The sequence below is a fragment of the Hippopotamus amphibius genome, chromosome 9 (assembly GCF_030028045.1).
Source record: "Hippopotamus amphibius kiboko isolate mHipAmp2 chromosome 9, mHipAmp2.hap2, whole genome shotgun sequence".
NCBI classification, from domain to species: domain Eukaryota; kingdom Metazoa; phylum Chordata; class Mammalia; order Artiodactyla; family Hippopotamidae; genus Hippopotamus; species Hippopotamus amphibius.
Genome location: NC_080194.1, coordinates 12842472 through 12865874, shown reverse-complemented (window position 1 = coordinate 12865874; position 23403 = coordinate 12842472). Strand labels below are relative to the sequence as shown.

Here is a 23403-nt window from a genome sequence, read left to right as displayed (position 1 = left end):
GAATCTTAGGTTTGATCACGCTTTTAATTCTTCTGTCATAAATCACTTTAAGAGCCACTTCCAAAACTACAACTGTCCTTATTTGCCTGCTTTCTCTGGTGTAAAATCATGCCGTTTTATATCATGACTGCTATTAAGTTCAAGGAGCTAAGACACAGAGCTTTGGTGAGCGCCGATTTATCATTCTCGTTCTAGTGCTACAGTTTGTGAGCCAGTCCGACAACATACAGTCCTGCAAGTTTGCTCAGACGATGGAACAGAGGCTACAGAGGGCCTTCCAGGATGCCGAGAGGAAAGTTTTGAATACTAAAAGCAACCTGACGATTCAGGTAAGGAGGAGGGTGCTTCAGCTATGTAGTTGACAGAGGCCATCTGGAACACAAATGTTGGCAAGAAGTGATTTTGACCCCCATTTCAGTGCTGCCTGGTGTAAATGCAGCTTTGTAGTTCGGGCATGTGATGTCGACAGGAGAAGGTGCCATTTGGGGGCCACTGAGTTGAGTCAGGCCTGGCAATGATGAGGATGTCTGGGGTGTGGTCATGACAAGAGAGATGCTGTGACACTGTGTACCTGCTCTGATTTGGGATTTTATATTTATTTTCCCATGTGAAGTTTCCTCAAGCCTTTCTAATACATTTATTATTTTTAAAAAATGAACTAGAATATACTCTGCATGTCAAATGTCACATATGAAATGAATCATTTCTAAGTAGCTAACTCATCAAGATTTGCCTATTCTGTGATTTTCATTGAGTTATTTTCCAAGCATCCACAAGCTAAGGTGAACAATCACCTTAGCTCACACACACACACACAATTTTATATTTAGGGCTTACTATGTGCCAGGACTGTGCTAAGTGTTTTACAAATGTTTTGCTACATAATACTCAAGACATCCTTCTGAGGTGTTATTAGCAGCATTTCATAGAAGATGGAACTGAGAAAGGTAAGAAACGTCCAGAAGGTCACACAGTTGGTAAGGAATGGAATTAGGCCTTGAGCCAAATCCCATACTCTAACCCACCATGCTCTGCTAGCACCAGTGCAATGCAGACATGGGATCCTTGGTGAAATTTTTGGCGAGCATATGAATTATTTTCCAGGGCAATCCCACTCCTGATATATTGTATTTCAACTTCCTGGATTTACAGTAGACGTGCTACCAAAAGTCTTTCTCAGACCCATTTTTTACAATTGTAAAGATATCTCATTAAAGACAGATGCTTCTTAATTATATTCATCCAGCCCCTGAGTTTCCCTAATTTTCTGTACTAACCAATGTCTCTGCTTTTACTGAACTAAAAGCCTTTGCAATTAAACCCAGTGGTTTAAAAATTGACATTTAGCGTAAGTGAATTATCAGCAAAGCCAGTATGATGTGGAAAGCATACAATTTAATTTGAATGAGCAGTTGTTCTTTTCTAGATTCACCCAAAGTATATAAGGAAGTATCTCATTATGATTTGGTTCATATTAGACAAAGATCTAAAAACATGTCACAAACATAAGATTTATGTAAGGAGTGTGACTCAGCTCCTTTGTGGGAGATCTTTTTCTTTCTGACTGCATTTCTGATCCTCACAGGTACATGAGTCTTATTGGAGCTTGGCAGCAGAACATATTCTAATTATATTCAGGAAGCACAGATTTATTGAGCAGCTTCTCTTTATCAGTCACTGAAAGGGACACCAAGATAAATAAGCTGCCCTTGGCCTTAAGAAGCCTTTCTTGTGTTATTGTATGATAGTCATACAGATGAAACTGTATAAAGCAAGTAACAAACATTCCTTGGAAAAGACTACAGCGAGCAATTTAAAAAATTGCATCTAAATAGATTTTAGATGCTCTGGAACATATCAACTGCTCTTGATATGAGTGGATAATTGGGTGAATTGTTTTATTAACTCTCTTTCACTTTTTACCTTGGCTGACAGGAAGCCCAGAGCCAGAGTTGTTGTGTTTGTTGTGTGGATTTAATAACCCTCTGGGCCCCTATATCATGCATAGTTTGCTACATGCTAATCATCCCCCAGGGTCATCTTTAATCTGTTTTTTCAGGACCTGGTTTTGTAATTAATAAATTTCCATTTTATTGTATTAAATATAATTTGTGGGGCACCTGGGATCTTTTGTGGAATAAGACCATGTAAATATTTAATTTGTTTGGAGAGTCATTGAAAAAGTGACCTTATTTTTTGCTTGTATAACATTGATATTAGGGGCTAGATTATAGTAGACTCAGTTAGGACTTTTTGATTATAAGTGACAGAATCTAAGCTCACAAGGCTTATGCAAAAAGAGGGAGTGATTGGCTCATGTAACTGAAAGGTTCACAGCTTCTTACTTCAGGAACTATTGGATCCAGGTGCTTACCTGATTTCTTCATGAAGTTCTCTCTTCATCTCTTGGCTTGCCTTGCTCTGGGTTGGCATCATCCTCAGGCCCCTGGCACCTCCAGGTTTGCCTCATCCTTATTGCTTACAGTTTCATGGAACCAGAGTGCTTTTTTTGTGTCATTCCAGTCAATATCCTGGAATTAGGTTTCATTGAACCCTCTTGGATCATGTGCCCATTTCTGGACCAGTAACTGTGGTCGAGGATATGAAATGTCTCAGTCAGCTAAGTCTGGCTGAGATGCCCACTCCTGGAACCTGAGTGGGGCAACTCCACCCAGAGCACATGAACTGATAGGAGAGAAGAGGTGTTTCCCCAAGGAAAATTGTGGTGCTGACATAGAAGAAGGGAGAATGGATACGAAGAATGAAAACAACAGCTTTCCACTCCGTCAGCTTTGTGGGTCTGATTAGCTAAATGAATCACAGCATGGGTGAATGGGAAGTAAGAGATGAGGTCAGAACCTACACGAGTCTAAGAGTAGAGGGGTAATGGGAAAGTGTCCCTTGCAAGGGACAGGGCGTTACTATCAGGGGACAGTGATATGACCTTGGCTTCAGGCGTATGGATCTCTTCTTGTTTATGAAGTTGTTATCAAGCAGCCCCCAAGAATGGTCATACTTTTCTTAGCTGTAAAAATAATGAGTATAGTAAATAAAACACAAATAAATGGAAAGACATTCTGTCCTCATGAATTGGAAGACTTAATATTGTTATGATGTCATATACTACCAAGAACGATCCCTATGCAATCTCTATCAAAATTCCAGTGATATTTTTTGCAGAAATACAAAAATCCATCCTAAAATTCACGTGAACTATCAAGGGACCCCAAATAGCCAAAACAATCTTGAAAGAGGAAAGCAAAGTTGGAAGTCTCACACTTCCTGATTTCAAAACTTAGTACACAACTATGGTAATCAAAACAGTATGGTACTGGCCTAAAGACAGACATATGAGCCGATGGAACAGAATAGAGAGCCCAGAAATAAACCCTTACATATACGGTCAAATGATTTTTGATGATACCATTTGGTGGGGAAGGGACAGTCTTTTCAACCAATAGTACTAGGAAAATTGGATATCCACAGACAAAAGAATGAAGTTGGATCCTCATCTAACACGGTATACAAAAGTTAACTCAAAATGGACAAAAGACTAAATGTAGGAGCTAAAACTGTAAGACTCTTAGAAGAAAATAGGGGGAAAAGCTTCATGACATTGGCTTTGGCAATGATTTGTTGATATGATACCAAAAGCACAGGTAACAAAAGAAAAAATAAATAAGTTAGACATCATCAAAATTAAAAACTTTTGTGGCTTAAGAGACATAATCAAAGGCAACCCACAGAGTGGGAGAGAACATTTGCAAATCATATATCTATAAAGGGTTAATATCTAGAATACGTAAAGAACTCCTATGACTCAACAACAAAAACCCAAACAACCCAAGTGAGAAATGGGCAAAGGACTTGAATAGACATTTCTCCAAAGATGATATACAGCTAACCAATAAGCACATGAAATGATGCTCAACATGACTGATCAGTAGAGAAATGCAGATAAAACCCACAAAATACCACTTCACACCTATGACGATGGCTATTATAAAGCAAAATAGAGAATAACAAATATTGGTAAGGAGAAATTGGAACTCTTGTGCCCTGCTGATGGACATGTCAAATGGTACAGCTGCTGTGGAATCCGGTATGGCATTCCCTCAAAAAACATAGACTTACCATATGATCCAACAATTTATATTTCTGGGTATATACCCAATAGAATTTAAATCAGGGACTTGAACAGACATTTGAACACCAGTGTTCATAGCAGCATTATTCACAACAACTAAAAGGTGGAAGCAACCTAAGTGTCCACCTGCAGGGGAGTGGATAAATCAGTGTGGTACGTACATGTGATGGAATGTTATTCATCCTTAAAAATGAGGGAAATTCTGAAACAGGGTACAACATGGATGTACCTTGAGGACATCATGCTAAGTGAAAGAAACCAGTCACAAAAGGACAAATACTGTATGATTCCACTTATAAAAAGTATTTAGTTTTGTCAAGTTAATATAGAGAGAAAATAGAATGGTGGTTCCTAGGGACTAGGAAGAGGAAGAAATGGGGAGTTATTTAATGGGTACAGAGTTTCAGTTTGGTATGATGAACAAATTTTGGAGATGGTGGTAATCGTTGCACATGTATTTAATGCCACTGAACTGCACACTTAAAATGGTTAAAATCGTAAAATAGTATGTGTATTTTACCACAAAAAAGTATGAAACTAGTATAGTGTTGTATGTCAGTGATGTCTCCTCAATACAAAAATTCTCATCTGAAAAAAGGTATAACTTACTGGGTTGAGTGTAGTATGTACAGAGATACCATGCTGCAAACTCTTGGGGATCCAGTGAGATTTAGTTTTGTTGAAAAGCAAAAAGTAGAATGTTCACAATAGAGATAAAGGTTGCAAAGTTATTTTAGTTACTATTTTTTTAGGTGACGGTATAGTGAGGTCTTCTGAATTATTCAGAAAGAGGTGCCTTTCTTCTTGGTGCCTTGGGAAAGAGGCGTGAATACCTGTGGCTAAACCACATTCCAAAAATACTTCTGGAGAGGAAGTAAGAGTTGACTAGAAACATGGACTCTGTATATCATTAATCATGGGACTCTAGGTGCTGTGTTAGAGAATTTAAAAGGAACTTCCACTTATGAGGAAAAATTCAAAATAACGTGAAGAAGCTACTCTTGACGGTCTTCTTCAAAGTAAGATTGAAAAGGAATGTTACAGAGATATTTATGTCTGAGCACACAAATGTCTGGGACAGACTGGGTACCAGTTCCTGGCAGAAAGAGAGGACACATTCAAATGAAGGTAATTTCAGGAAAGTGCAATGAGAAGGACTTTGCGGAAGTGTGGGTAGGCTCTAGCGAAATCACAGAGACAGTGCCGCTTCCAAGGCTGTGACAGCTGGGGCTGATGAGGTGAGGGGAGGGAGTAGTCTGGGGGAGCCTGAAGCTAGAGCTGCTCCACCAGAGCTGTGACCTCACCGGAGGGAGTCCCCGACACCGACTCTCTGACCTCATCTCCTCCTCCTCGGCCGCATCCTCCTGAGCTCCCTGTAGCTGAAGCCAGGGGGCCAAGGAGTGGTCCACAGGGGTCTGCCTCTAGGGGCACTCAGCAGGGTGAGGACAGGGCGGCAGATAGGTCTGGAGGGGGCAGGGGCAGACACCCAGCACAGAAGCCCGCAAAGACTGCCTCACCAGGCAGAATGCCTTCCTACTGCATCTGTTTCTCAGACTCATCTGTGAGATATTTTTGTGTATACATTGACCCAAAAAAGTCTCATTTCCTCATAACTAAAAAACTGACCCAAGATTTGAGAAGAAAACCATACCATCTCACACTAACATTAACATATTCTACATTGAATTAATAGACCAGAAGGAAACAGAATCGCTCTCTAAAGAAGCTGTTTTCTTTTTTAAAAGAAGCTATTTTTCATTTCTAAATTCTTTTTGTCATCAGAGTCGGTCACGCTGGCCATGACTAGGTTGGTAATCAACAGCGTGCATTCCCCTGTCCTTTCAACTTTAAAATTCCCCGAAAGTTTGTTGCAGGCTTTCTCTGTCTGAGCAGTTGAGCCCTCCTTAAACTTATCATTCCTATGTGCTATTGTGTGTATTCAGAACCATAAAAGTAGCCTGAGACCGTTTAGCCCCTGGAAAAGATACACACACCAGTGGTTAAAACGTGAAGTCAGGCTGCCTGGGATTGAATCCTGGCTCCATCACTTACTAGCTGTGTGACCTTGGGCAAGTCCCTTGATCATTCTGGGCTTCAGTTTCCTCCTCTGCAAAAGGCAGTCATAACAGGATATACCTCCTAGGGTTGCCGTGAGGATTAAATGAGATCACCTGCCCTTAGCACGATGCCTTGTACGTAGCGAGCAACCCGTAAGTGACAGCTGTTGTTATTCTTGTCTCTTCCTTGCTCTCTTCCCACCTCCCTTTCATTCCTAAACCTCAACTTCTCCTTAAACTTCTCCTCCCACAGCCTCCATGAAACAGACCCTCATCTTATTTGGCATGTCTCCCTCCCCTTTCCTCCTGTGTCGATTCAGATGGTGAGCACATCCAACGCCTCCCAGACCGTCACCTTGGTGTACGTGGTGTGCAATCGAAGCTCCTTCCTCAACGGCACTGTGGCCAGCAGCCTCCTCCGCCAGCTCTCAGCTGAGCTGGTGGGGTTCTACCTCACCTACCCGCCGCTCACCATCGCCGAACGTGAGTATGTTTGCATCCTACGGGGACTCTGCTGTCTTCTCCGTGACCTCATCTGCCTGGCAAACCTCCATGGTGCCAGTCTACGTGCTAACTCTTTTGTCATAAAATCTCAACTGAAATATGTGACCAGTGGGGACTGAATTGATGAGAACTCTGTTGCACGTTGAAAAAAGCACTGGCTATATGTGCTTTTACCCTCCACTTATCTCATATCTCATTTAATCCTCACAACCACCCTATAAGGTAGGTGCAAGATTAGCCCCATTTTGCAGATGGGAAAACTGAAACTCCAAGAGGTTTAACAAGATGACTACTCTGACATAGCTAGCGAGATGTAGAACCTGGGGTTTGAACCCAAGCAGTCTGCCTTCTGAGCTTATAAAACTGCCTGGTGGGGCATCTGTCCTTGTGGCAATCTGGGTTGCTATGGTTTCCTCCATTTCTGCCATCAGCAAATGTTCTCAGGCCTTCAGCCCTTGCCAGGGCTATAGATATGATATGCAACTCATGTGCAATCAGCATCGTGACTTCACTTGATGAAGTCCCCATAGGCTTGTGGCCTCATCTTCCTCTAATGCTTCAGTTACATAATCCTCATTACCATGCAGCAGGCATAGACTTCGAAGATGCTGCAGCCTACATTTTGTACCCAAACACTTACTCAGTAGCCAAAGGAAGTAGATTTGTGCTCTTAAATTTCATCATTGGTACATTTCTCAAGGTCACTGGGCAAGTTTTTTTTTTTAAACATGTATTAGCAAAATTATTTCTCTTTCCTTCTATGGTTGCTTTTTTTATTGTAAATAAGTGAGATGATGTGTGTGAATGTACTTATTAGCACATAGTAGCTACTTGGACTTTTTTTTTAATGTTTGTTTAATGGCAAGCTTTTGTGAATTCCCATATTATCTAAAGAAAGATGACTTTGGATTTTATGGAAAAGATGGTATCGTGAAAGATGCGTTATATTGCCTGGCAGCAAGTGAAGAACTTATTTTCTTTCATCATCTTGATATTCTGAGAATAATAACAATAACACAACTGTGATTTATTGAGTACTTACGATGTGCCAGGTATTGTGCTAACTCTGATGGTCACCACACCTGTAAAGAGATGGGACCATCTCTTACAAGCATTTGGCTACTAGACTTAGTCCTTGACATTGAAAAAAATCCATTCAAGAAATAATTTATTCCTAAAAATGTTATGATGGTTGGATAATTTTTAAAGAGAAGGCTGTAGTTAAGATAGGTTCTAGCTGTAGGTCTTGACAATGAAAGTGTTTCGCTTAAGAAGGTTTTGATGGAAAAACCGAAAGCAGACACCCAAAAGCCCTTTACTGAGTATTTTTGTTTTCTGAATAGCAGGTTTCAGGCTGTATGTCCTAGAGTTCCCAAGAATGATAAAGCAGGATTTAGCTGCTTGTTATTTTGTCAGCTGTGTCTATATCCCTGAAACTATTTACATACAAAACCTGTGAAAGTAATTTGGAGTATTTCTTGTTTGTTTTAGCATTGGAATACCCCAACCTTGATATATCAGAAACAACCAGAGACTATTGGGTAATTACAGGTAATCTCTTCTTTCATTTCCCCTTTCACCCTATCAGGTTAGCTTCTTTTTAAAAACTGCATGCCATTCAGTGATAGGATTGGCATCTTTTTTGGGGTCCTGTGTTATAAGCCAAGGAGTTACTTCCCTAGGATAAGAAGTGGGTAGGGTGAGCTGAGAAAAGAAAAGACATCACACTGAAGATGAGTGTTAAGTAACCATTTCAAAACAGCTACCACGAGAGTCCTGCCCAGGAGCCTTCTCTTTGCAAAATGTGCACCCATCAGAAGGGACAGCATTAAGCTGTGGATGTCTGGGGCGTGTCCATGTGAATGGTTGTGTATTCGTTTAAAGATCATAGGCCTTTCTGCACTGCCCTACAAAACCCAAACGAAAAGTCAGAGGAATGCCAGGCATGCACTTTTCTCTCTCCCTGGACACGCCCACGCGGATCCTGGTGGAGCCCAGACGTGTCCTGACAGTGAGGGCGGATGGAAGTAGAAAGGAGTTTGGGTGGCATTTTCTTTTTTTCTCCTTGACATTTCCCAGCTGAGATTTATGAAACAGCAAAAAAGTTATTGTTTGTGTTTTTCAAAAGCCGGACTGTAGCTCTGAAAATTAGAGAAGCAAGGATTGGAAGAAAAGAGAGAGGACGGATGCTTGTAGGAAGAAAAATGACCAGCCAGGCCATAAAGGGTGTTGCTGAAAGCTCAGCTTCTCTGTATACCGGTGTCAAATTGAATCTTGGAGACAGAGTTTTGGGTGAAGTAGGAAAGGATAGCTTTATTGCTTTGCCAGGCAAAGGGGGACACAGCAGTTTCGTGCCCCTCAAAAACTATGTGTCCCAACCTGGGAGGATTTGATGAGGAGTTTTATAGCAATAGTTCAAGGATGGAGTCACTGATAAGATTAGGGTGTGTGCAGGGTCTCAGGTGGTCGGTCTCCTAATAGTGATGAGCTTCTCTGGTGCCTTTTAATCCTGCCTCAGGTGCCTTCCTGGCTGCTCCTCCCTTGATAAGCAACTGTTTGAATCTGCCCTTTGGAACTCGGGGGAGGGTCATGGAGGCTGGAGTCTTGCCTACAAGAAACGAGGGACAAAAAGGCTTCCATGCCCAGAGCCCCAAATGGTCCTCCTCGGTTTCAAGATGAAGGACGGGAGGGTGTTTGTCTGCTAGAGCTGCCGTAACAAAGTACCCCCGGCTGGGGGCTTAAACAACAGGAATTTATTTTCTCGTAACCCTAGAGGCTGGAAGTTCAATATCCAGGTGTCAGAAAGGTTGTTTTCTTGGCTTGTAGGTGGCATTCTTCCCTCTGCGTCTTCCCTCTGTGCATGTCTGTGTCTCAGTTTCCTCTTCTTATAAGGATACCAGTCGTACAGGATTAGGACCTACCCTAACCCCATTTTATCTTAATTGCCTCTTTAAAGACCCTATCTCCAAATACAGTCACATCCTGAGGTCCTACGGGTTAAAATGTCAACATAGGAGTTGGAGGAGGACACAATTCAGCCCATAACAAGTAGGGAGGAAGATCTTGCAAGTCCAGGAAGATGTGCCTGGACCAGCAGGCCCTCCCAAACCTCCCTCTTCCCTTCCCCGTCTGCTCTGTCCCTTGCTGTCCTCAACAAGCAGTAGATGGGCTGCTGCCTGGAATACTAACGAAGGAGCTTGGTGAAGCCTGCTCAGGCTCTCTCCTAAATTGCAGAAGATTGCATTTCTTTCTCTTCTGCAAAGCCATGGATCTGTAGAGATTGTTTTACCTGCTAAGAAGGCCAACTAAAGAAATGTTTGAGAAGGGAAACAACAAACAAAACAACCCACCAGAGTTTATGCCCAAGAGAGACGATGCTAACCCAGCAACACCTTGTGGAAGCCAGCAGGTTATGTAACGTTTACAAAACCATGTTTCCTGCACAGGGAATGCTGCTTTTTCACTTGCAGGCATTTCCCCTATTCTCTTAACGTTAAGATTTACATTCAGTGGTAAGACATCCTATCCTTGACCACCTCTCGTTTTATCCTTTCCTCATGTACCTGTGTCTTGCCCTGCCTGTTTTAGTGACATATCCTTAATAAAAAGCTCCTTACATCGTCTTGTTTCCAGGATTCTGCTGGGACTTGATCCCCTGCCCACTCACCTATGCACCTCTCACTTGCCATCACTGTTGCTGCTGTTGGGACTCCGTGTACACAGTGGCCCCCATCACTGTGTTTGGGGCTGATTGGATCAGTTGATTAGTGCTGGGGGCAGGGGGAGGGGGGACAGGTCCAGGTCTCAGGATGACCCTCCTGCCTTTCCTTTGGCCCATGACCACTTCCTAGACCCGTGGGTAGCCACCACCAACTTTTACCATCATTTCCAGAAGGGGTAGGAGATTGGGAACTGAGAGGTGAGATAGCTTTGTTCAACCCGTTCAAACCTATAGTCCCTCGGATAACCTCTTTGCCCAGACATTCATCCTGGGCACCCTGTCTTCTGCTCATTGCGAACAGCCAAGCGGATTTGAAGCAACGTTTCTCCCTGTAATTTGTAGTATAAAAGCCTAACGTTTTCATCTGTTTTCCAACCAAACTTAAATATGTTTCGCACACTATCCACTTCTCCCCTGCCTGAGTGTGGGTCCCTCTTTGGTGGAAAATCACTGGCTTAGGGTGATTCGTGCAGCCGCTCTTTACAGAGAACCCGAGGGCTACCCTGCCATCATGGATCCAGGGGTCAAGGGTGTATATATGAGGCGGGGTGGAGATGTACAGACTTAATACTGCTGCCTGATAGAGGTGAGAGCCCCTCTTAGGTTTGTTCATCTGTCTTTATTTCACCCACCAGAGTTAAAATGTCCCAGACCCAGCAATTACAGGATTTCCTCTGGTCTCAGCTCTGCTACTGACTAACCTAGTGTGTCCTTGAGCAAGTCAATTCAGGCCCTCTGGGCATCACATCCTCACCTTTAGAATCAGGAAAAATGTGAGCTGAGCATTGAGGTTCTTTTGGCTCTGAGTGTGTGAGATTCAACCACGAATAAAACAACGTAGCTTGAATACAGGAGGCGGAACTTGGCCTGATCGTTAGAATCTTAGAGCCCAGTGCAATTGTAAACAAAGAATGAGTAAGAGACCAGTGATGTTACAGCCACCAAATCTTCTGGACAAACCTGCTTGGAACACAGCTGGGACTTGCCTCCTCCTCTGAGCTGAGTCAGTGGTGGGTAAGGGTGGGTGGCCAGGGCCCTGGCTGAAGTGTTGAGGGGCTGAGGTGTCCCTGGGCCTCTGTGCCAGGGTCCAAGCCCCCCTTACTGCTTCCGTGTCGCTGTGAGAGCTGTGAGCGCACACCTCTTTCCACTCCCTTCCAGGCAGGCAGAGAGGGCCAGGAGCCTGAGTTCTGTGTGCTTTTCAGGGGAGAGGAAAGGAGCTACAGTCCTGGAACACAGCTCTGTGTTTTCCAGGCGATTCCTTCCTCTGGTGAGGATGTGTCTCGCGAAGCAGGAGGCACATTTGAGCAACAACAGCTACAGTTTATGGGCATCCTCTCAAGTGCTTTATGGCACTATACTGGGAGCATTTTTTAAAATAAAGTGTTCTGTTCTTCACAATGATACAAGCAGGAGTAGCGTATGATAACCTGTTTTCAGATAAGGAACTGGAGCCCAGAGGAACTAAGCAACTTGCCCAAGAATACTCAGTAAGGGGGCATCAGGGTTCAAGCCCAGGCCCCTGGCTCCAACCCCTAGCTCTTCTCCAGCTGCCTCCTGAGAAGGACACATTCTCTTTGCAATGAGGCATGGGGGAGCTGCCCCGCTGTTGAGTCCATGTAACTCTGTGGCAGGTTCCCACCGCCTCCTGAGCTTCTCTGGAGGTGTTTTTTCTTTCGATTTTAAAAATTGTGGTGCAATACACATACCATGTGATTTACCACTTTAACCATTTTTCAGTGTACAGTTCAGCGGCATGAAGTACACTCACAATGCTGTGCCGCCGTCACCACTGTCTATTTCTAGGACGTTTTCATCACCTGGAGGCTTTGACTGTTCCCTTCTTTGATGTCTGCCCTTACATCAGCACTGGGATTCCTGGAAAGTAACCCATGACGGCGCCCCTCCACCGGCCTCTGTCCCCTCTCTCGCTCTTGTCCACGGGTCAGGAGAGGCCAGCGTAGAAGTAATCCTTCAGCAGCTGGCGCTGTCGTTTTATGGGAGGGGTGTCTTTGAACGCACAAGAACACGGTCTTTCCTTCCTTCTGGGGTCAGGAAGCCGGTTGGCCCTTCCTCAGCCTGACAGCTGTGTCAGGAGCATCCGAGGGGCTTCTTGGGACCTGCTACAGTGGGAAGTGCAAGAATGTTGTATCTTTGTTTGCAGGAGTTCTGCTGAGCTGGGAGTCCCTCACTAGGGCCCCGTAAGGGAAACTGCTTTATACGCTCCATGGGGATCATTTAGCGTTTGTGGTTTCAAAGAAATAATTTCGTAGTCTCAGCTGTGGGTTTCGTTTTTCTCTTGATCGGTTTAAACATCATTCTCTGTATCTCATTGTCATCCGTTGCTTGTTCTGGCCCTGTTAGAATGTGATCAGAACAACAACAGTCTCTATATCCAGCTATTTCCGGATCCCAGTAGACAGGTGGTGTTAATAGTCCTTGGCTGGACTGTAGCAGAACAAACTCTGCTAAATGAAAAATCTTGTATTACATCCCCAGCCCGTGTAAGTTTTGTTCTAAGAAGATGAGGATTGCTTTTAGCATTTTGTTTTCAGGGATGACTGTGTTTGGAAGTAGCGTTTGTGTGTTTGGGGAGAAGTGTGCTTCTTCCCAAGGGTCTTGGAGGAAGGGCTGGCTTTGGGGGTAGGTAGTAAAAGGCAGTCGCCACCATATAAGTGACCGCAGCAGTCCTAGGACAGCCCTGGTGTTCATGAAAATCCTCCTCCAGGCACCAGCCATTGCCTGGAATTCCATCATCAATGCCTTCCCTGTTGATTACAGATACCCTAGGTTTGGATGAAGCCGAGCAGTGGGGGAGGCATGGGAAGAGAGGGTTTCATTTATCTTCCACGCACCAGGGTCTGTGCTAAGCTGCTATATACATCTTATCTTGTCTCAACCTTAAAGCCCACTAGAAATATATTTGCTGTGATGTAGCCCTTCTTATTTCACTTTACAGAGAAGGATTAGACTCCGAGAGGGCCAGTGGTTTGCCCAAAGTCCCCCAGCTGGCAAGTGCCAGCACTGAGCGAGCCCACTCTTTCTATCACACGATCCTGCTCTCAAGTGGGAGAGACCTCAGGGGCCCTGGACAGCTTTAGGGGTGAGCCCTGAAAGGAGCCCATTGAGGAAGGAGGGATGAGGACACTGAACAGGGTGCTTTGCCCATGTGGAAGGGGCTGAGTTGCAGGATGGAGCTTAGATTCCTCAGCAAAGCTGTTGGGAAGGAAAATAAAATCAGGGTAGCTCTGAGCCAGGCCTTCTGAGTGGGAACCACCAAAAAATCCAATTAGCGGTTCCTGAAGCGATGCTGTGTTCTCATACGGACTCTGACAACACACACTATCTTAAATAAGGTTGGGACCTAATACAGCAGCGTTACGCCTGTCACAGCGTGTAAGGGACAGAGGGCAGGCTTTGGGGTTCCTTGGGCTCAGGTTTGAGCCCTGGCTTTGCTGATTACTCGCCCTGTGACCTTAGACAAGTCACTTAAACTTTTCAGCATCTTGAACAGGTGGACAGCAATTCCTGGGGCTGTTGTGGAGATAAAGTGAGGGGAGGATGGCCAAACCCTAACATGAGGTCTGGCCCATGGCCATTAGTGGCTGGGGCAGGGGTGGTGGTGGCGGCTGTGGTTTCTGAGTCAGCAGGAAGCCTCTCCTCTGACAACCCTTCCGCTCTCTGCGTCCGCAGTGCTGCAGGGCGTGGACAATTCCCTGGTGGGCCTGCACAACCAGAGCTTCGCCCGGGTCATGGAGCAGCGCCTGGCCCAGCTGTTCATGATGTCCCAGCAGCAAAGTCGGCGGTTTAAACGGGCCACCACCCTGGGAAGCTACACCGTGCAGGTAGGTGTGCACAAAGCCACGAGAGTCTTGTAAGAAAGGTGTGGAAACGTGCTTCCTGAGCCTAAGTAAACCATGCTACGTGCCGAGGACCGCTCACTCTGCACGCTGACGAGGTCGGTTACCCCACGCTGCTCTCAGGTTTTTTGGGGGGGGTTGATGGTCGTAGTCATCCAAATCATGAAGGAGGGTGAGAGCTGCTCTCCTGACTGTCTCACTACTAGATTGTAGGGGAAGGAGGTCTGGGAGGAAATGCTGCCCACATGCACATATTTGTTAAACAAAAGCCTATTAGTAAGCAAGCGCCAACTCCTCTGCATCCTGTTCTGGAGGCTGGATGAAGTCCCAGCTTTCAGGCCTCTCAGCACCACGACTGTGATCGGCAGAAACACCCATCTGCCTTCCAGGTGTGGGATTCTGTTAGCCTTGTAGAGTCCGTTTCAACACACAGAGCCCTCTATGTTTATAATGGACACGTGACCACACAGGGATTTAGGGTAGGGAGCTGTAGCAGACAGTACTGGTGCCCTGCCCAAACCCCCTTACCATTCCTCTGAATGCCGGTGGACTTCCCACATCTCTTTATTGAAGGGCTGCTCTTGAGATGCCAGAACCTCCTTTGCCTAGCCATGGCTGGCTGGAAGTGCCTGGGAATTCACCAGTGGTGGGGGTATAAATACCACAGCTCTCTTGCCTCTTGGCTGGGAGAATTGTGAAATGTATGCTTTAGGATCATTGCCAGAGCTTTCCCACAGAGAATTAAGCTTTAGTTTCCCACCGTGGTGACTGGTTTCCTAATACAACCCTTGTTAGCGCCCTTCACCCCCTGTCAGTTCCCTGCAGTTCTCCATAAAGTGCAAGCATTCAACTCATCTCAGAGTTGGCTTCAAAGGGAACCCAACAGAGACAGCAGCCATCCTGAGGGATAGAGGCTCTAAGCCTCTCTAGATTTTTTTTATCAAGTTCAAACAAAACTGGGAGTGTCTCTAGCATATTCTAGCCAATCCACACGTCTTGAGTACCATTAATTTCACCCGATGAGAACCCATTTGTTAACAAAGCCCTCTAGAGCAAGCTATCAAATGACAGAAGTGCTTCTGGTAGTTGCCCTTAGGAAGTGGGCTTCTTATTTTTGGGGATCTAGCCGACTGCCCCTGGGGTGTGAACTCCTGGTAGGTAATTGACCACACCTAGGGTGTAACTTAAACACACATGCATAGTATCACACTAAGAGGAAGCTTTAAAGGACATTACCACAATCTGTCTGCAGATCATGTCCCCAGGCAATCTTGGAAGTGCAAACTACCTATCTTCTGGAAGACACTTCCTAGTTAGTCAACATCAGGCACCTTAGGGAGACCCCAGGTGCCCCATTCGCAGTTGGTGAATTTGGCCTCTTGTCCTATGGGATGTTGCTTTGGTTCTAAAAGTCTTTGTGGTCTGAGACTGCCTGGTCATGAGATAAAGCGATAGCTAATTTCACGTGCCAGGTTTGCGATTTCCTCTCTGTGGGGTCCACGTGAGCCCTGTAATTCACACCTCTCCAAATAACAGAAGGGAAGTCGCTGGGATTCAGACAGTTAAGATGGGATTTGCCTCAGCTGAAGGTGGAGAATCACCCTACACTCCTGGTTCTATTTGTAAACCTAAGAAATGCAGCATATTCTAAATGTCTAAATGAGCCCAGCGACTTAGAAAAAAAATGAGCCCCCTTTGTTTCCTTAGTGCTCGGTGTGCTTGGCTCCTGCTGTTGCCTGGAAAGCCTGAGTGAAGTAAGTAGGGGTTTATTTCTGTAAGTTCCCAATTTGCCAAGGCTGTAGATCACTTTCCGACATCATCCTTGGAGAAATTTGGTAAGAAGAGTTTGCTATTAAATTGAAATTGAGCAAAGTTATTAGATACTTGAATGTTCAATCACCTTGTACCTGGTTATACTAACTCTCTTCCTACCTTCTCTCCCACTGGGGACAGAAATAACACCCCCAGGTTTCCCAAGTAAAATTCACTCTACATGGCTTACATCATCCTTCACCCAGAGAAGCCTTTCATCTGGGCTCAGATCATTTTTAAAGATGAGCCACCTTCATGAATATGGAGATTTAAATGTCTAGAATCTAAGGATATTTCTCTAGTGGATATATTTGAGAAATTGAGTCCAAAGAAGATATACATATGGCCAATAAGCATTTTTAAATGCTTAACTCTTTGTCATCAAAGTAATGCAAGTCTTAACTACAACAAGATGCTATTTTCACCTAGTAAAGAGGAGTAAAATGGTACTATCCAGTGTTGATGAGAATGCAGTGAAGCAGGCACCCGCAAACACAATAAATGGGTATAACCTTTCTGGAGGGCAGCTCAGCAATTTAGAGAAGAACCTTTGAGTTGGGCACAACCTTACACCTAGAAATGCATTTTGGGGAGATAGACATGAACACAAAGATGAAAGGGTGAGAGCAGTGTTTCTCAGAGAGTGTCCATAAAATGGTTCTATAAGGTGCCCGGGGACTTCCCTGGTGACACAGTGGTTAGGAGTCAGCCTGCCAATGCAGGGGACAAGGGTTGGATCCCTGGGCAGGGAAGATCCCACATGCCATGGAGCAACTAAGCCCATGCGCCACAACTACTGAGCCTGCGCTCTAGAGCCCATGAGCCACAACTAGTGAAGCCCAAGTGCCTAGAGCCTGTGCTCTGCAACAAGAGAAGCCACTGCCATCAGAGGCCTGCACACTGCAACAAAGAGTAGCCCCCGCTCGCCGCAACTAGAGAAAGCCCGTGCGCAGCAACGAATACCCAACACAGCCAATAAATAAATAAATAAATTTAGTAAAAAATTAATGATAATAAGGTGCCCAGAGGCAAAGGGGCTCTCTGTCCAGGTCAGTTTGGGCAAGGCTACACCCTAGAGCACTTTCTTGAAGATTCTGAAGGCATATTGGCATACCAAAGACTCTAAAAAGACCTGTAAGTAAAGAAATCTCTGACTTGCTTCAATATCCTGGTTTCTAAATTTAAATGCCAATAAGACCCTTGCTTATAATCATATTCGCATTTCCCCAGCATTTTTTTATAAGCATTTTCAAACTCACAGAAAAGTTGAAAAAATTATGACATAAGCACCCATTTGCTCACCATCTAGATTCTATAATTGGCAATGAATTATGTTACTGTTTTGTATTTGATAACATATATCATTTCCATACCATAGATCAGTTTGGACTGTTCTAGAACCTCACATAAGTGGAATCCTACAGTATATTCTCTTTCGTATAAAGCTTTTTGGACTCTGTAGTGTTTTTGAGATTCATCCATGTTGTTCTTTTATTCAGTAGTTTATTCCTTTTTACTGCTGAATAATATTTCCTTGTATAAAATATACTACAGTATGTTTATCCACTTTTCTGTTGATGGACACCTGGGCTTTTCCCAATTTTTAGCTATTGTAAACAAAGCTTTGATGAACCTTCTTCTGCAAGTCTTTCCATGACCATAGGCTTTCATTTCTCTTGGGTATGTAGGAGTGGGATTGCTGGTTCATAGGGTTGGTATACGTGAGTTCGTGAGAAACTGCCAGACCTTTCCACAAAGTATATACCTTTGGACACTCCCACCAACCAGATGTGGAGTTACCCCATCTCCTCATCAACACAGTGTTGTTAGCCTTTCTTATTTTAGCCATTCTGGTGGTTGACAGTAATGACTTGCGGTTTTAAATTGAATTTCCTCATTGAGCATTTAAAAAATATGCTTACTGGCCATTCAGATATCTTCCTTTGTGATGAGTCTGGTCAGACTTTTTTTAAACCCATTTTTGGGGTGTTGTAGTAATATTTATTTTAATTACTATTTATAGTATACGTCCACAGGGGCATAAAAATATGTAGAGTTTAAAGAACACTAATAAAAAGGAACCCACACCCCAAAGAGTAAGAACACTACTGTTACCTTACCCCCGAAGCCTTTTCTGTGTCTTTTCTGATTATACAGACTCTCTTCCTTTCCATCAGAGTTGAGTGTGCTTCTGGATTTTGTATTAAATCATTCGAGTGTTTTCTGTATAGATTTTACCATCCTGGTGTGTATCCTTAAGCAGTACATCACTTGATTTTGCCTGGTTTTGAATTTTATATTCTGTAATTTGTTTCTTTTGCTCCATATCAGGCTTTTGCATTCACCCATATTGATACAAAGAGCCATAGTTCATTTACACGACTCCGTAATATTTCATTGTGCACCATAACTCATTGATCCATCCTACTGTTAGTGACTTCTGAATTTTCAGATTTTTTTGCTATTGTGAACAATGCTGCTATAAAGATTTTTGTGACATCTTTTAATATCCTATGAAACTCGTAACCTGTAATGTACACTTTGGAAAATACTATATTATGCTGTAATGCTTATCAGTGGTTAATTATACTAGCGAAAAGTTGGTAGCAACCTACATGTTCAAAAATGAAGGGTTAGTTAAGTTTATGAGATGTGCATATAGTAGAATATTATGTAGGTATTAAAATAAATGTTTTATGTATTTATAATGATTAAAATTGTTAGTTACAATGCTGAAAAATGAGTAACAATTTAGGTGTTTAACAATAAAAGACTGGCTAAGTTTATGAGGCATGCCTTGGAATGCTGTGTAGAAATTCACATTTATGCTTTTGTTATATTTAAGCCCATTATGGATGCTAGTAAAAATGGCAATACATAACACTATATAGAGTATGATAAATAATTTTGTAAAATTATAAATACAAGGCTTGTGTGGCAAAACAAAGAATAGAAGCAAATACTCCAAAATGGTAATAATAATTGGCTTGTGGTGGAGGGATTGCAGATTGTTTTTATTTTATTTCATTTCTCGATGCTCTTCTGTGTTTTCAGGTCTTCTGTAGTGACTATGTATAACTTGTACCGTGAGAAAAAGCAACAAAGGTTATTTTAGAAAAAGAGCTTTGAGTTTCCAAGTACTGCTTTTATCAGAGTTCTTTTGAATTGCAGGCATATAAGTTCATTTTTTTTTTCCTTCCTGGCAATTGCAGGAATTTGAAATTAGAAATCTTGTTTGAGAATAACCTAACATGCCCTGAATTAACGGGGAGGCCTATTTTCAAATGAGGCCAGAGTTCTCTGGAGGCTGGAAGACATCACCATTTCAGCGTTTGCTTCTCTAGTCTTAAACTGTTCTTTCCAGATGTTTGTATTTTCAAATCCTTTTCTCCTGCCTGCCTCCCTCCTCCAGCAATAGCAGGGTTTCTTGAGACGTTGGTGATAGGGAGGTACGCCAAGGTCGGTGTCTAAAATATACGTTATGGGTCCATGCAGCCACGGAGGCTTCACAGTTGGGAGAGAGCCTGCTGATTGCCAGGGTGATGGCAGAGTTGATGCAAGATGCGCTATAAACATGGCCTGTCTTTTTCTGAAAGATGGTAAAGATGCAGCGGGTGCCAGGACCCAAGGACCCTGCGGAGCTGACTTACTACACCCTGTACAACGGGAAGCCTTTGCTGGGGACCGCAGCTGCCAAGATCCTGAGCACCATTGACTCCCAAAGGATGGCCTTGACCCTGCATCATGTTGTCCTTCTGCAAGCTGACCGTAAGGGGATAGTCTTTCCATTCATTATTTTTAACGCCACTAAATGTTTCCTGCACATCCAAGTGATTCCCTAAACTCATGTTGATAGACCCAGAGCTAAACATTTTTCTTTTCTGGAAGGTTCTCAGATCAACCAGCTGTGTCCTGTGTTGTTTGAAGCAGCAGGTTTGGGGTAAAGGATATGTTTTGGCTATTAGGATGATGATAATATTACTTTTCCCCAGGTCCTACCTACTCTTCCTCCTCAGTATAATCTTGTGAACAGCTAGAAAAATCACCACAGCTGAGATTGTATTTGTCTTCTGGGGAATTAAAGGTAATTTGATTTGGTAAGCTTCCTAGAGTCCTACATGAACTGTGTTCAATGCCAGAGGACATACAGACGTGGGTAAGACCCAGTCCCTGCCTCTAAGGAGCAGAGACGGGGAGAATGCAGATATAAAAGCATAGAATGCAGCAATGCTTTGAGGAGACAGTGTGATTGATATAGGGCTCAATAAAGGGACAGATTGCTCTGAAGGGGCATCCAGGTAGGATGAACAGAGAAAGAATATGAAATATAACAGCTGCCTTTTTGAGGACCCTTCCCCATGGCAGCTACTATGCTTGTTGCTTTACACGGATTTTCTCAATTTCTCCTCTTGCTGAGGCAACTTTATTCGGCTGTAAATTACAGATGAGGAAACCTAGGCTCAGAAAAGTTATAGCACAGAACTAGTACATAGGTCACCAAGATATGAATCTGGATCTGACTTCAAAAGTAGGTTCTTAACTGTATTGCATGCTACGATTTCAGCAGAAGGAGAGGAGGGTGTATTGTCCAGAAAGAGGGCACAGCAGCAGCAATGGCAGGGAGGTGAAAAGTACCAGGGGTGCTTGAAAAAAGGGAGTTCATGTTGCCTAGAGTGCAGAAGCATGAGGAGGAAATGATGGGATTAGAAATGAGTGTCACTTAGGAGACTCAGGCTTTGGATGGCAGGAATAGGGGATTGTACATGATGTCATTGGTTGTGGGAAGCTATTGGAGATTTCTGTGCTGGGGTGGGGGGGTAGTATCATTGGAAGTACCCATTATTTAGGGAGGTTAACCTGACCTGTGTCCAGGATAAGAGGAGGCAGGACTGATGAGGAGACTCTCTGGGAGCCCAGGCATTGGGGACCCAAATAAGGACTGTGAAGGTGTTGCAGAAATCGAATCGGTCTGTTGAGAAACCAAGCACCACACTCGGAGGGTTGGAGAACTCAGGTTTATTAAGCCGGCGGTCCCAGGAGAGCTTACGCTCTAAAGTTCTGGGGCCCCGAGCTCAGGGTGAGCTTTACTTTTATAGGGGTCAGTGCACATGGTTACAGTTAGCATTGGTTGATTGGTTACCTGGTTACTATAGGTTACGGGCAGTTACAGAGCGCAGGAGTTGCTATGGGTTACATGCAGGGGGTTTCCAAACAGAAACTTGCAGGAGCAGGAGCAGAACATTCCCTACTTATCAGAACATCTTAAGGTTACAGTTGACTGCTAGATCATCTTGTTCTTATCTCAGTGCAGCTAGCAGATTTTACAGAAGCAGAGCAAGCATGAGGTTATTTCTAGCTGAGTGCAAACTTCTAATTTTCCTCTTCAAAGGAAGCAAGAGAGATGGGGGGTGATGAAGGTGAGAGATTGTGTGGTAGAAACAGATTTGGCAGCACACCGAGCATACAGGGCCTAGAAGGTCATCTCCCATTGATCTCCTAGTTCATGTCCACGCTCCTTAGGAACCTGACACCTTGCTCATGGTTTCCCTCTCCTCCTCGTGTCCTGCCCTCATCCAGGGTAGGTGTGGCTTCCACGGGAGTGGTCCAGCCCACAGGTTCTTACAGCTCTCACTTCTGCTCAGCCAGCACATCCTCACAGACACGCCTTTGCCTGGAAATGATGCTCACCCTCTGCAATCTTGTCTTTGAAGTGATGTTTTTAACCAAGATCCTCTTCCTTTGCACCTCTCTCCTTCCCCGCCGTGGGCTCTGTCCCATCTCTGGTCAGGTCAGCTGCTCGCTTCATCTTTCTACTGCATCCTCTTTATGTGGCTTCCCTAGGGCTCTGTCTCCATCGCTACAGGTAGAGAATGAATTGTAGAGGACCGAGTGAAAACCATTGTAGGTGCCCAGGTGAGAGGGGAAGGTGTCAGAGGTGGAGATTCAGAGAACTGGTTGGACTCGGGATATTTTTGGAGACTGAGCTGATGGGGCAAGATAATGGATTGTGTGTGTGTGTGGCAGGAGGAGGTGAGGGCTGGAGGACTCAAGGGTAACTCCTGGTGTTTGCCTGAGCACTGGTTGTGGTGTCATTTGTCGAGATGCAGAAGGTGCAGGAGAGGAAGAGGTTTAGTGGGGCTGCAATGGGAGTTGGGGCGGTGGAATTGAGAGTGTGGTTTTGGACATGTTAGGTTACACATTCAGGTAGCGCCCAGGAGATACTGACTTGACAGTCATCAACACAGGTGACATTTAGAGCTAAGGGAGTAAGTGAGATTAACCAGATTTGCCAGGGTTTAGAACTAAAGAGAAGAGGGTGAAAATTAAGGCCTGGGGTATCCGCTTGAGGGAAGAACTAGAGCCAGCAAAGGACCCTGAGAAGAAGCATTTGGGGAGATGGAGGAAACCTGCACCCCCTGCGTTGGAAGGTGAAGTCCTAACCACTGGATCACCAGGGGAGTCCCAACCTTACTTCTTTGTTTCCTTCAGATCCACTTAACCCTCTCAGTTCCCTTCTAGAGTAACTCACAGACTGTTTTCTCCATTTCATCAGTATCTCCTCTTGGACTTTGCAGGTGCTTCCCAAATGACTCAGCCTCAGTCTCTTTGCCACTAATGTACCGTCCACACTGTAATTAGAGTCATGTGATAAACACAGGTTCTGGTCTTACATCTACTCCATTTAAAAAATGTTTGGTGGCTCTCTGCTGTTCACAGAATAAAATCCAAGCTTCTTAAAGTGGGTCTGTTAAGCCCTTCTCGACAGGTGCTCAGCAAATGTTTAGGTCCCTTCACAACCAGGTCTCCAGGCTTCCTTCCCAACTGTATGGCCTACTCTTCTCTCCTTCAGACTTAGTGCTTCAGCCACACAGGAGGCTTCATTCCTCACTCCCTATACTTCTGAAGCCTTCCCTGACCCCTGAAGCATGACCCCTCCCCAAAGTTCCCCTAGTTCATGGGGCTCCATTGCCCTTATCACACTGGGCAAATGAGTTGTTGTCTCTCTTTCTCCCTCAAGAGCTCTTTAAAAGCAAATACCACATCTCATTCTTTTTTGAATACCCACCCCAGCTACTGCCTGGTTCTATTCTTATGAAGGCAAAGGACCCACCTTTGCTAAATGCCTCTGCCAGGCCCCAAGTGAGGCACGTGGTTGGAAGGCACCATAGCAGAGTAGTTGAGAGCAGAGCCTTTGCAATAAGACAGGAGACAAATGAATGACCCTCTCTGAGCTAAATTTTCCTCATATGTAAAATAGTGATATAAAAAACACTGACCTGGTAGAGCTACTGGAGGGATAAAATA

At 44.2% G+C, this 23403-nt stretch overlaps 1 protein-coding gene across 1 annotated transcript in view; it reads left to right on the top strand.

Annotated features, from left to right (window-relative positions):
- Positions 1 to 23403, top strand: part of KIAA1549L (KIAA1549 like) — a 113075-nt gene that overhangs the window by 9320 nt on the left and 80352 nt on the right. Inside the window, exons 5-9 of the mRNA XM_057750495.1 lie at positions 196 to 329; positions 6525 to 6687; positions 8200 to 8259; positions 14120 to 14271; positions 19695 to 19866. Coding sequence (XP_057606478.1) covers positions 196 to 329; positions 6525 to 6687; positions 8200 to 8259; positions 14120 to 14271; positions 19695 to 19866 — 681 coding nt within the window. The remainder of the gene's footprint in view (positions 1 to 195; positions 330 to 6524; positions 6688 to 8199; positions 8260 to 14119; positions 14272 to 19694; positions 19867 to 23403) is intronic.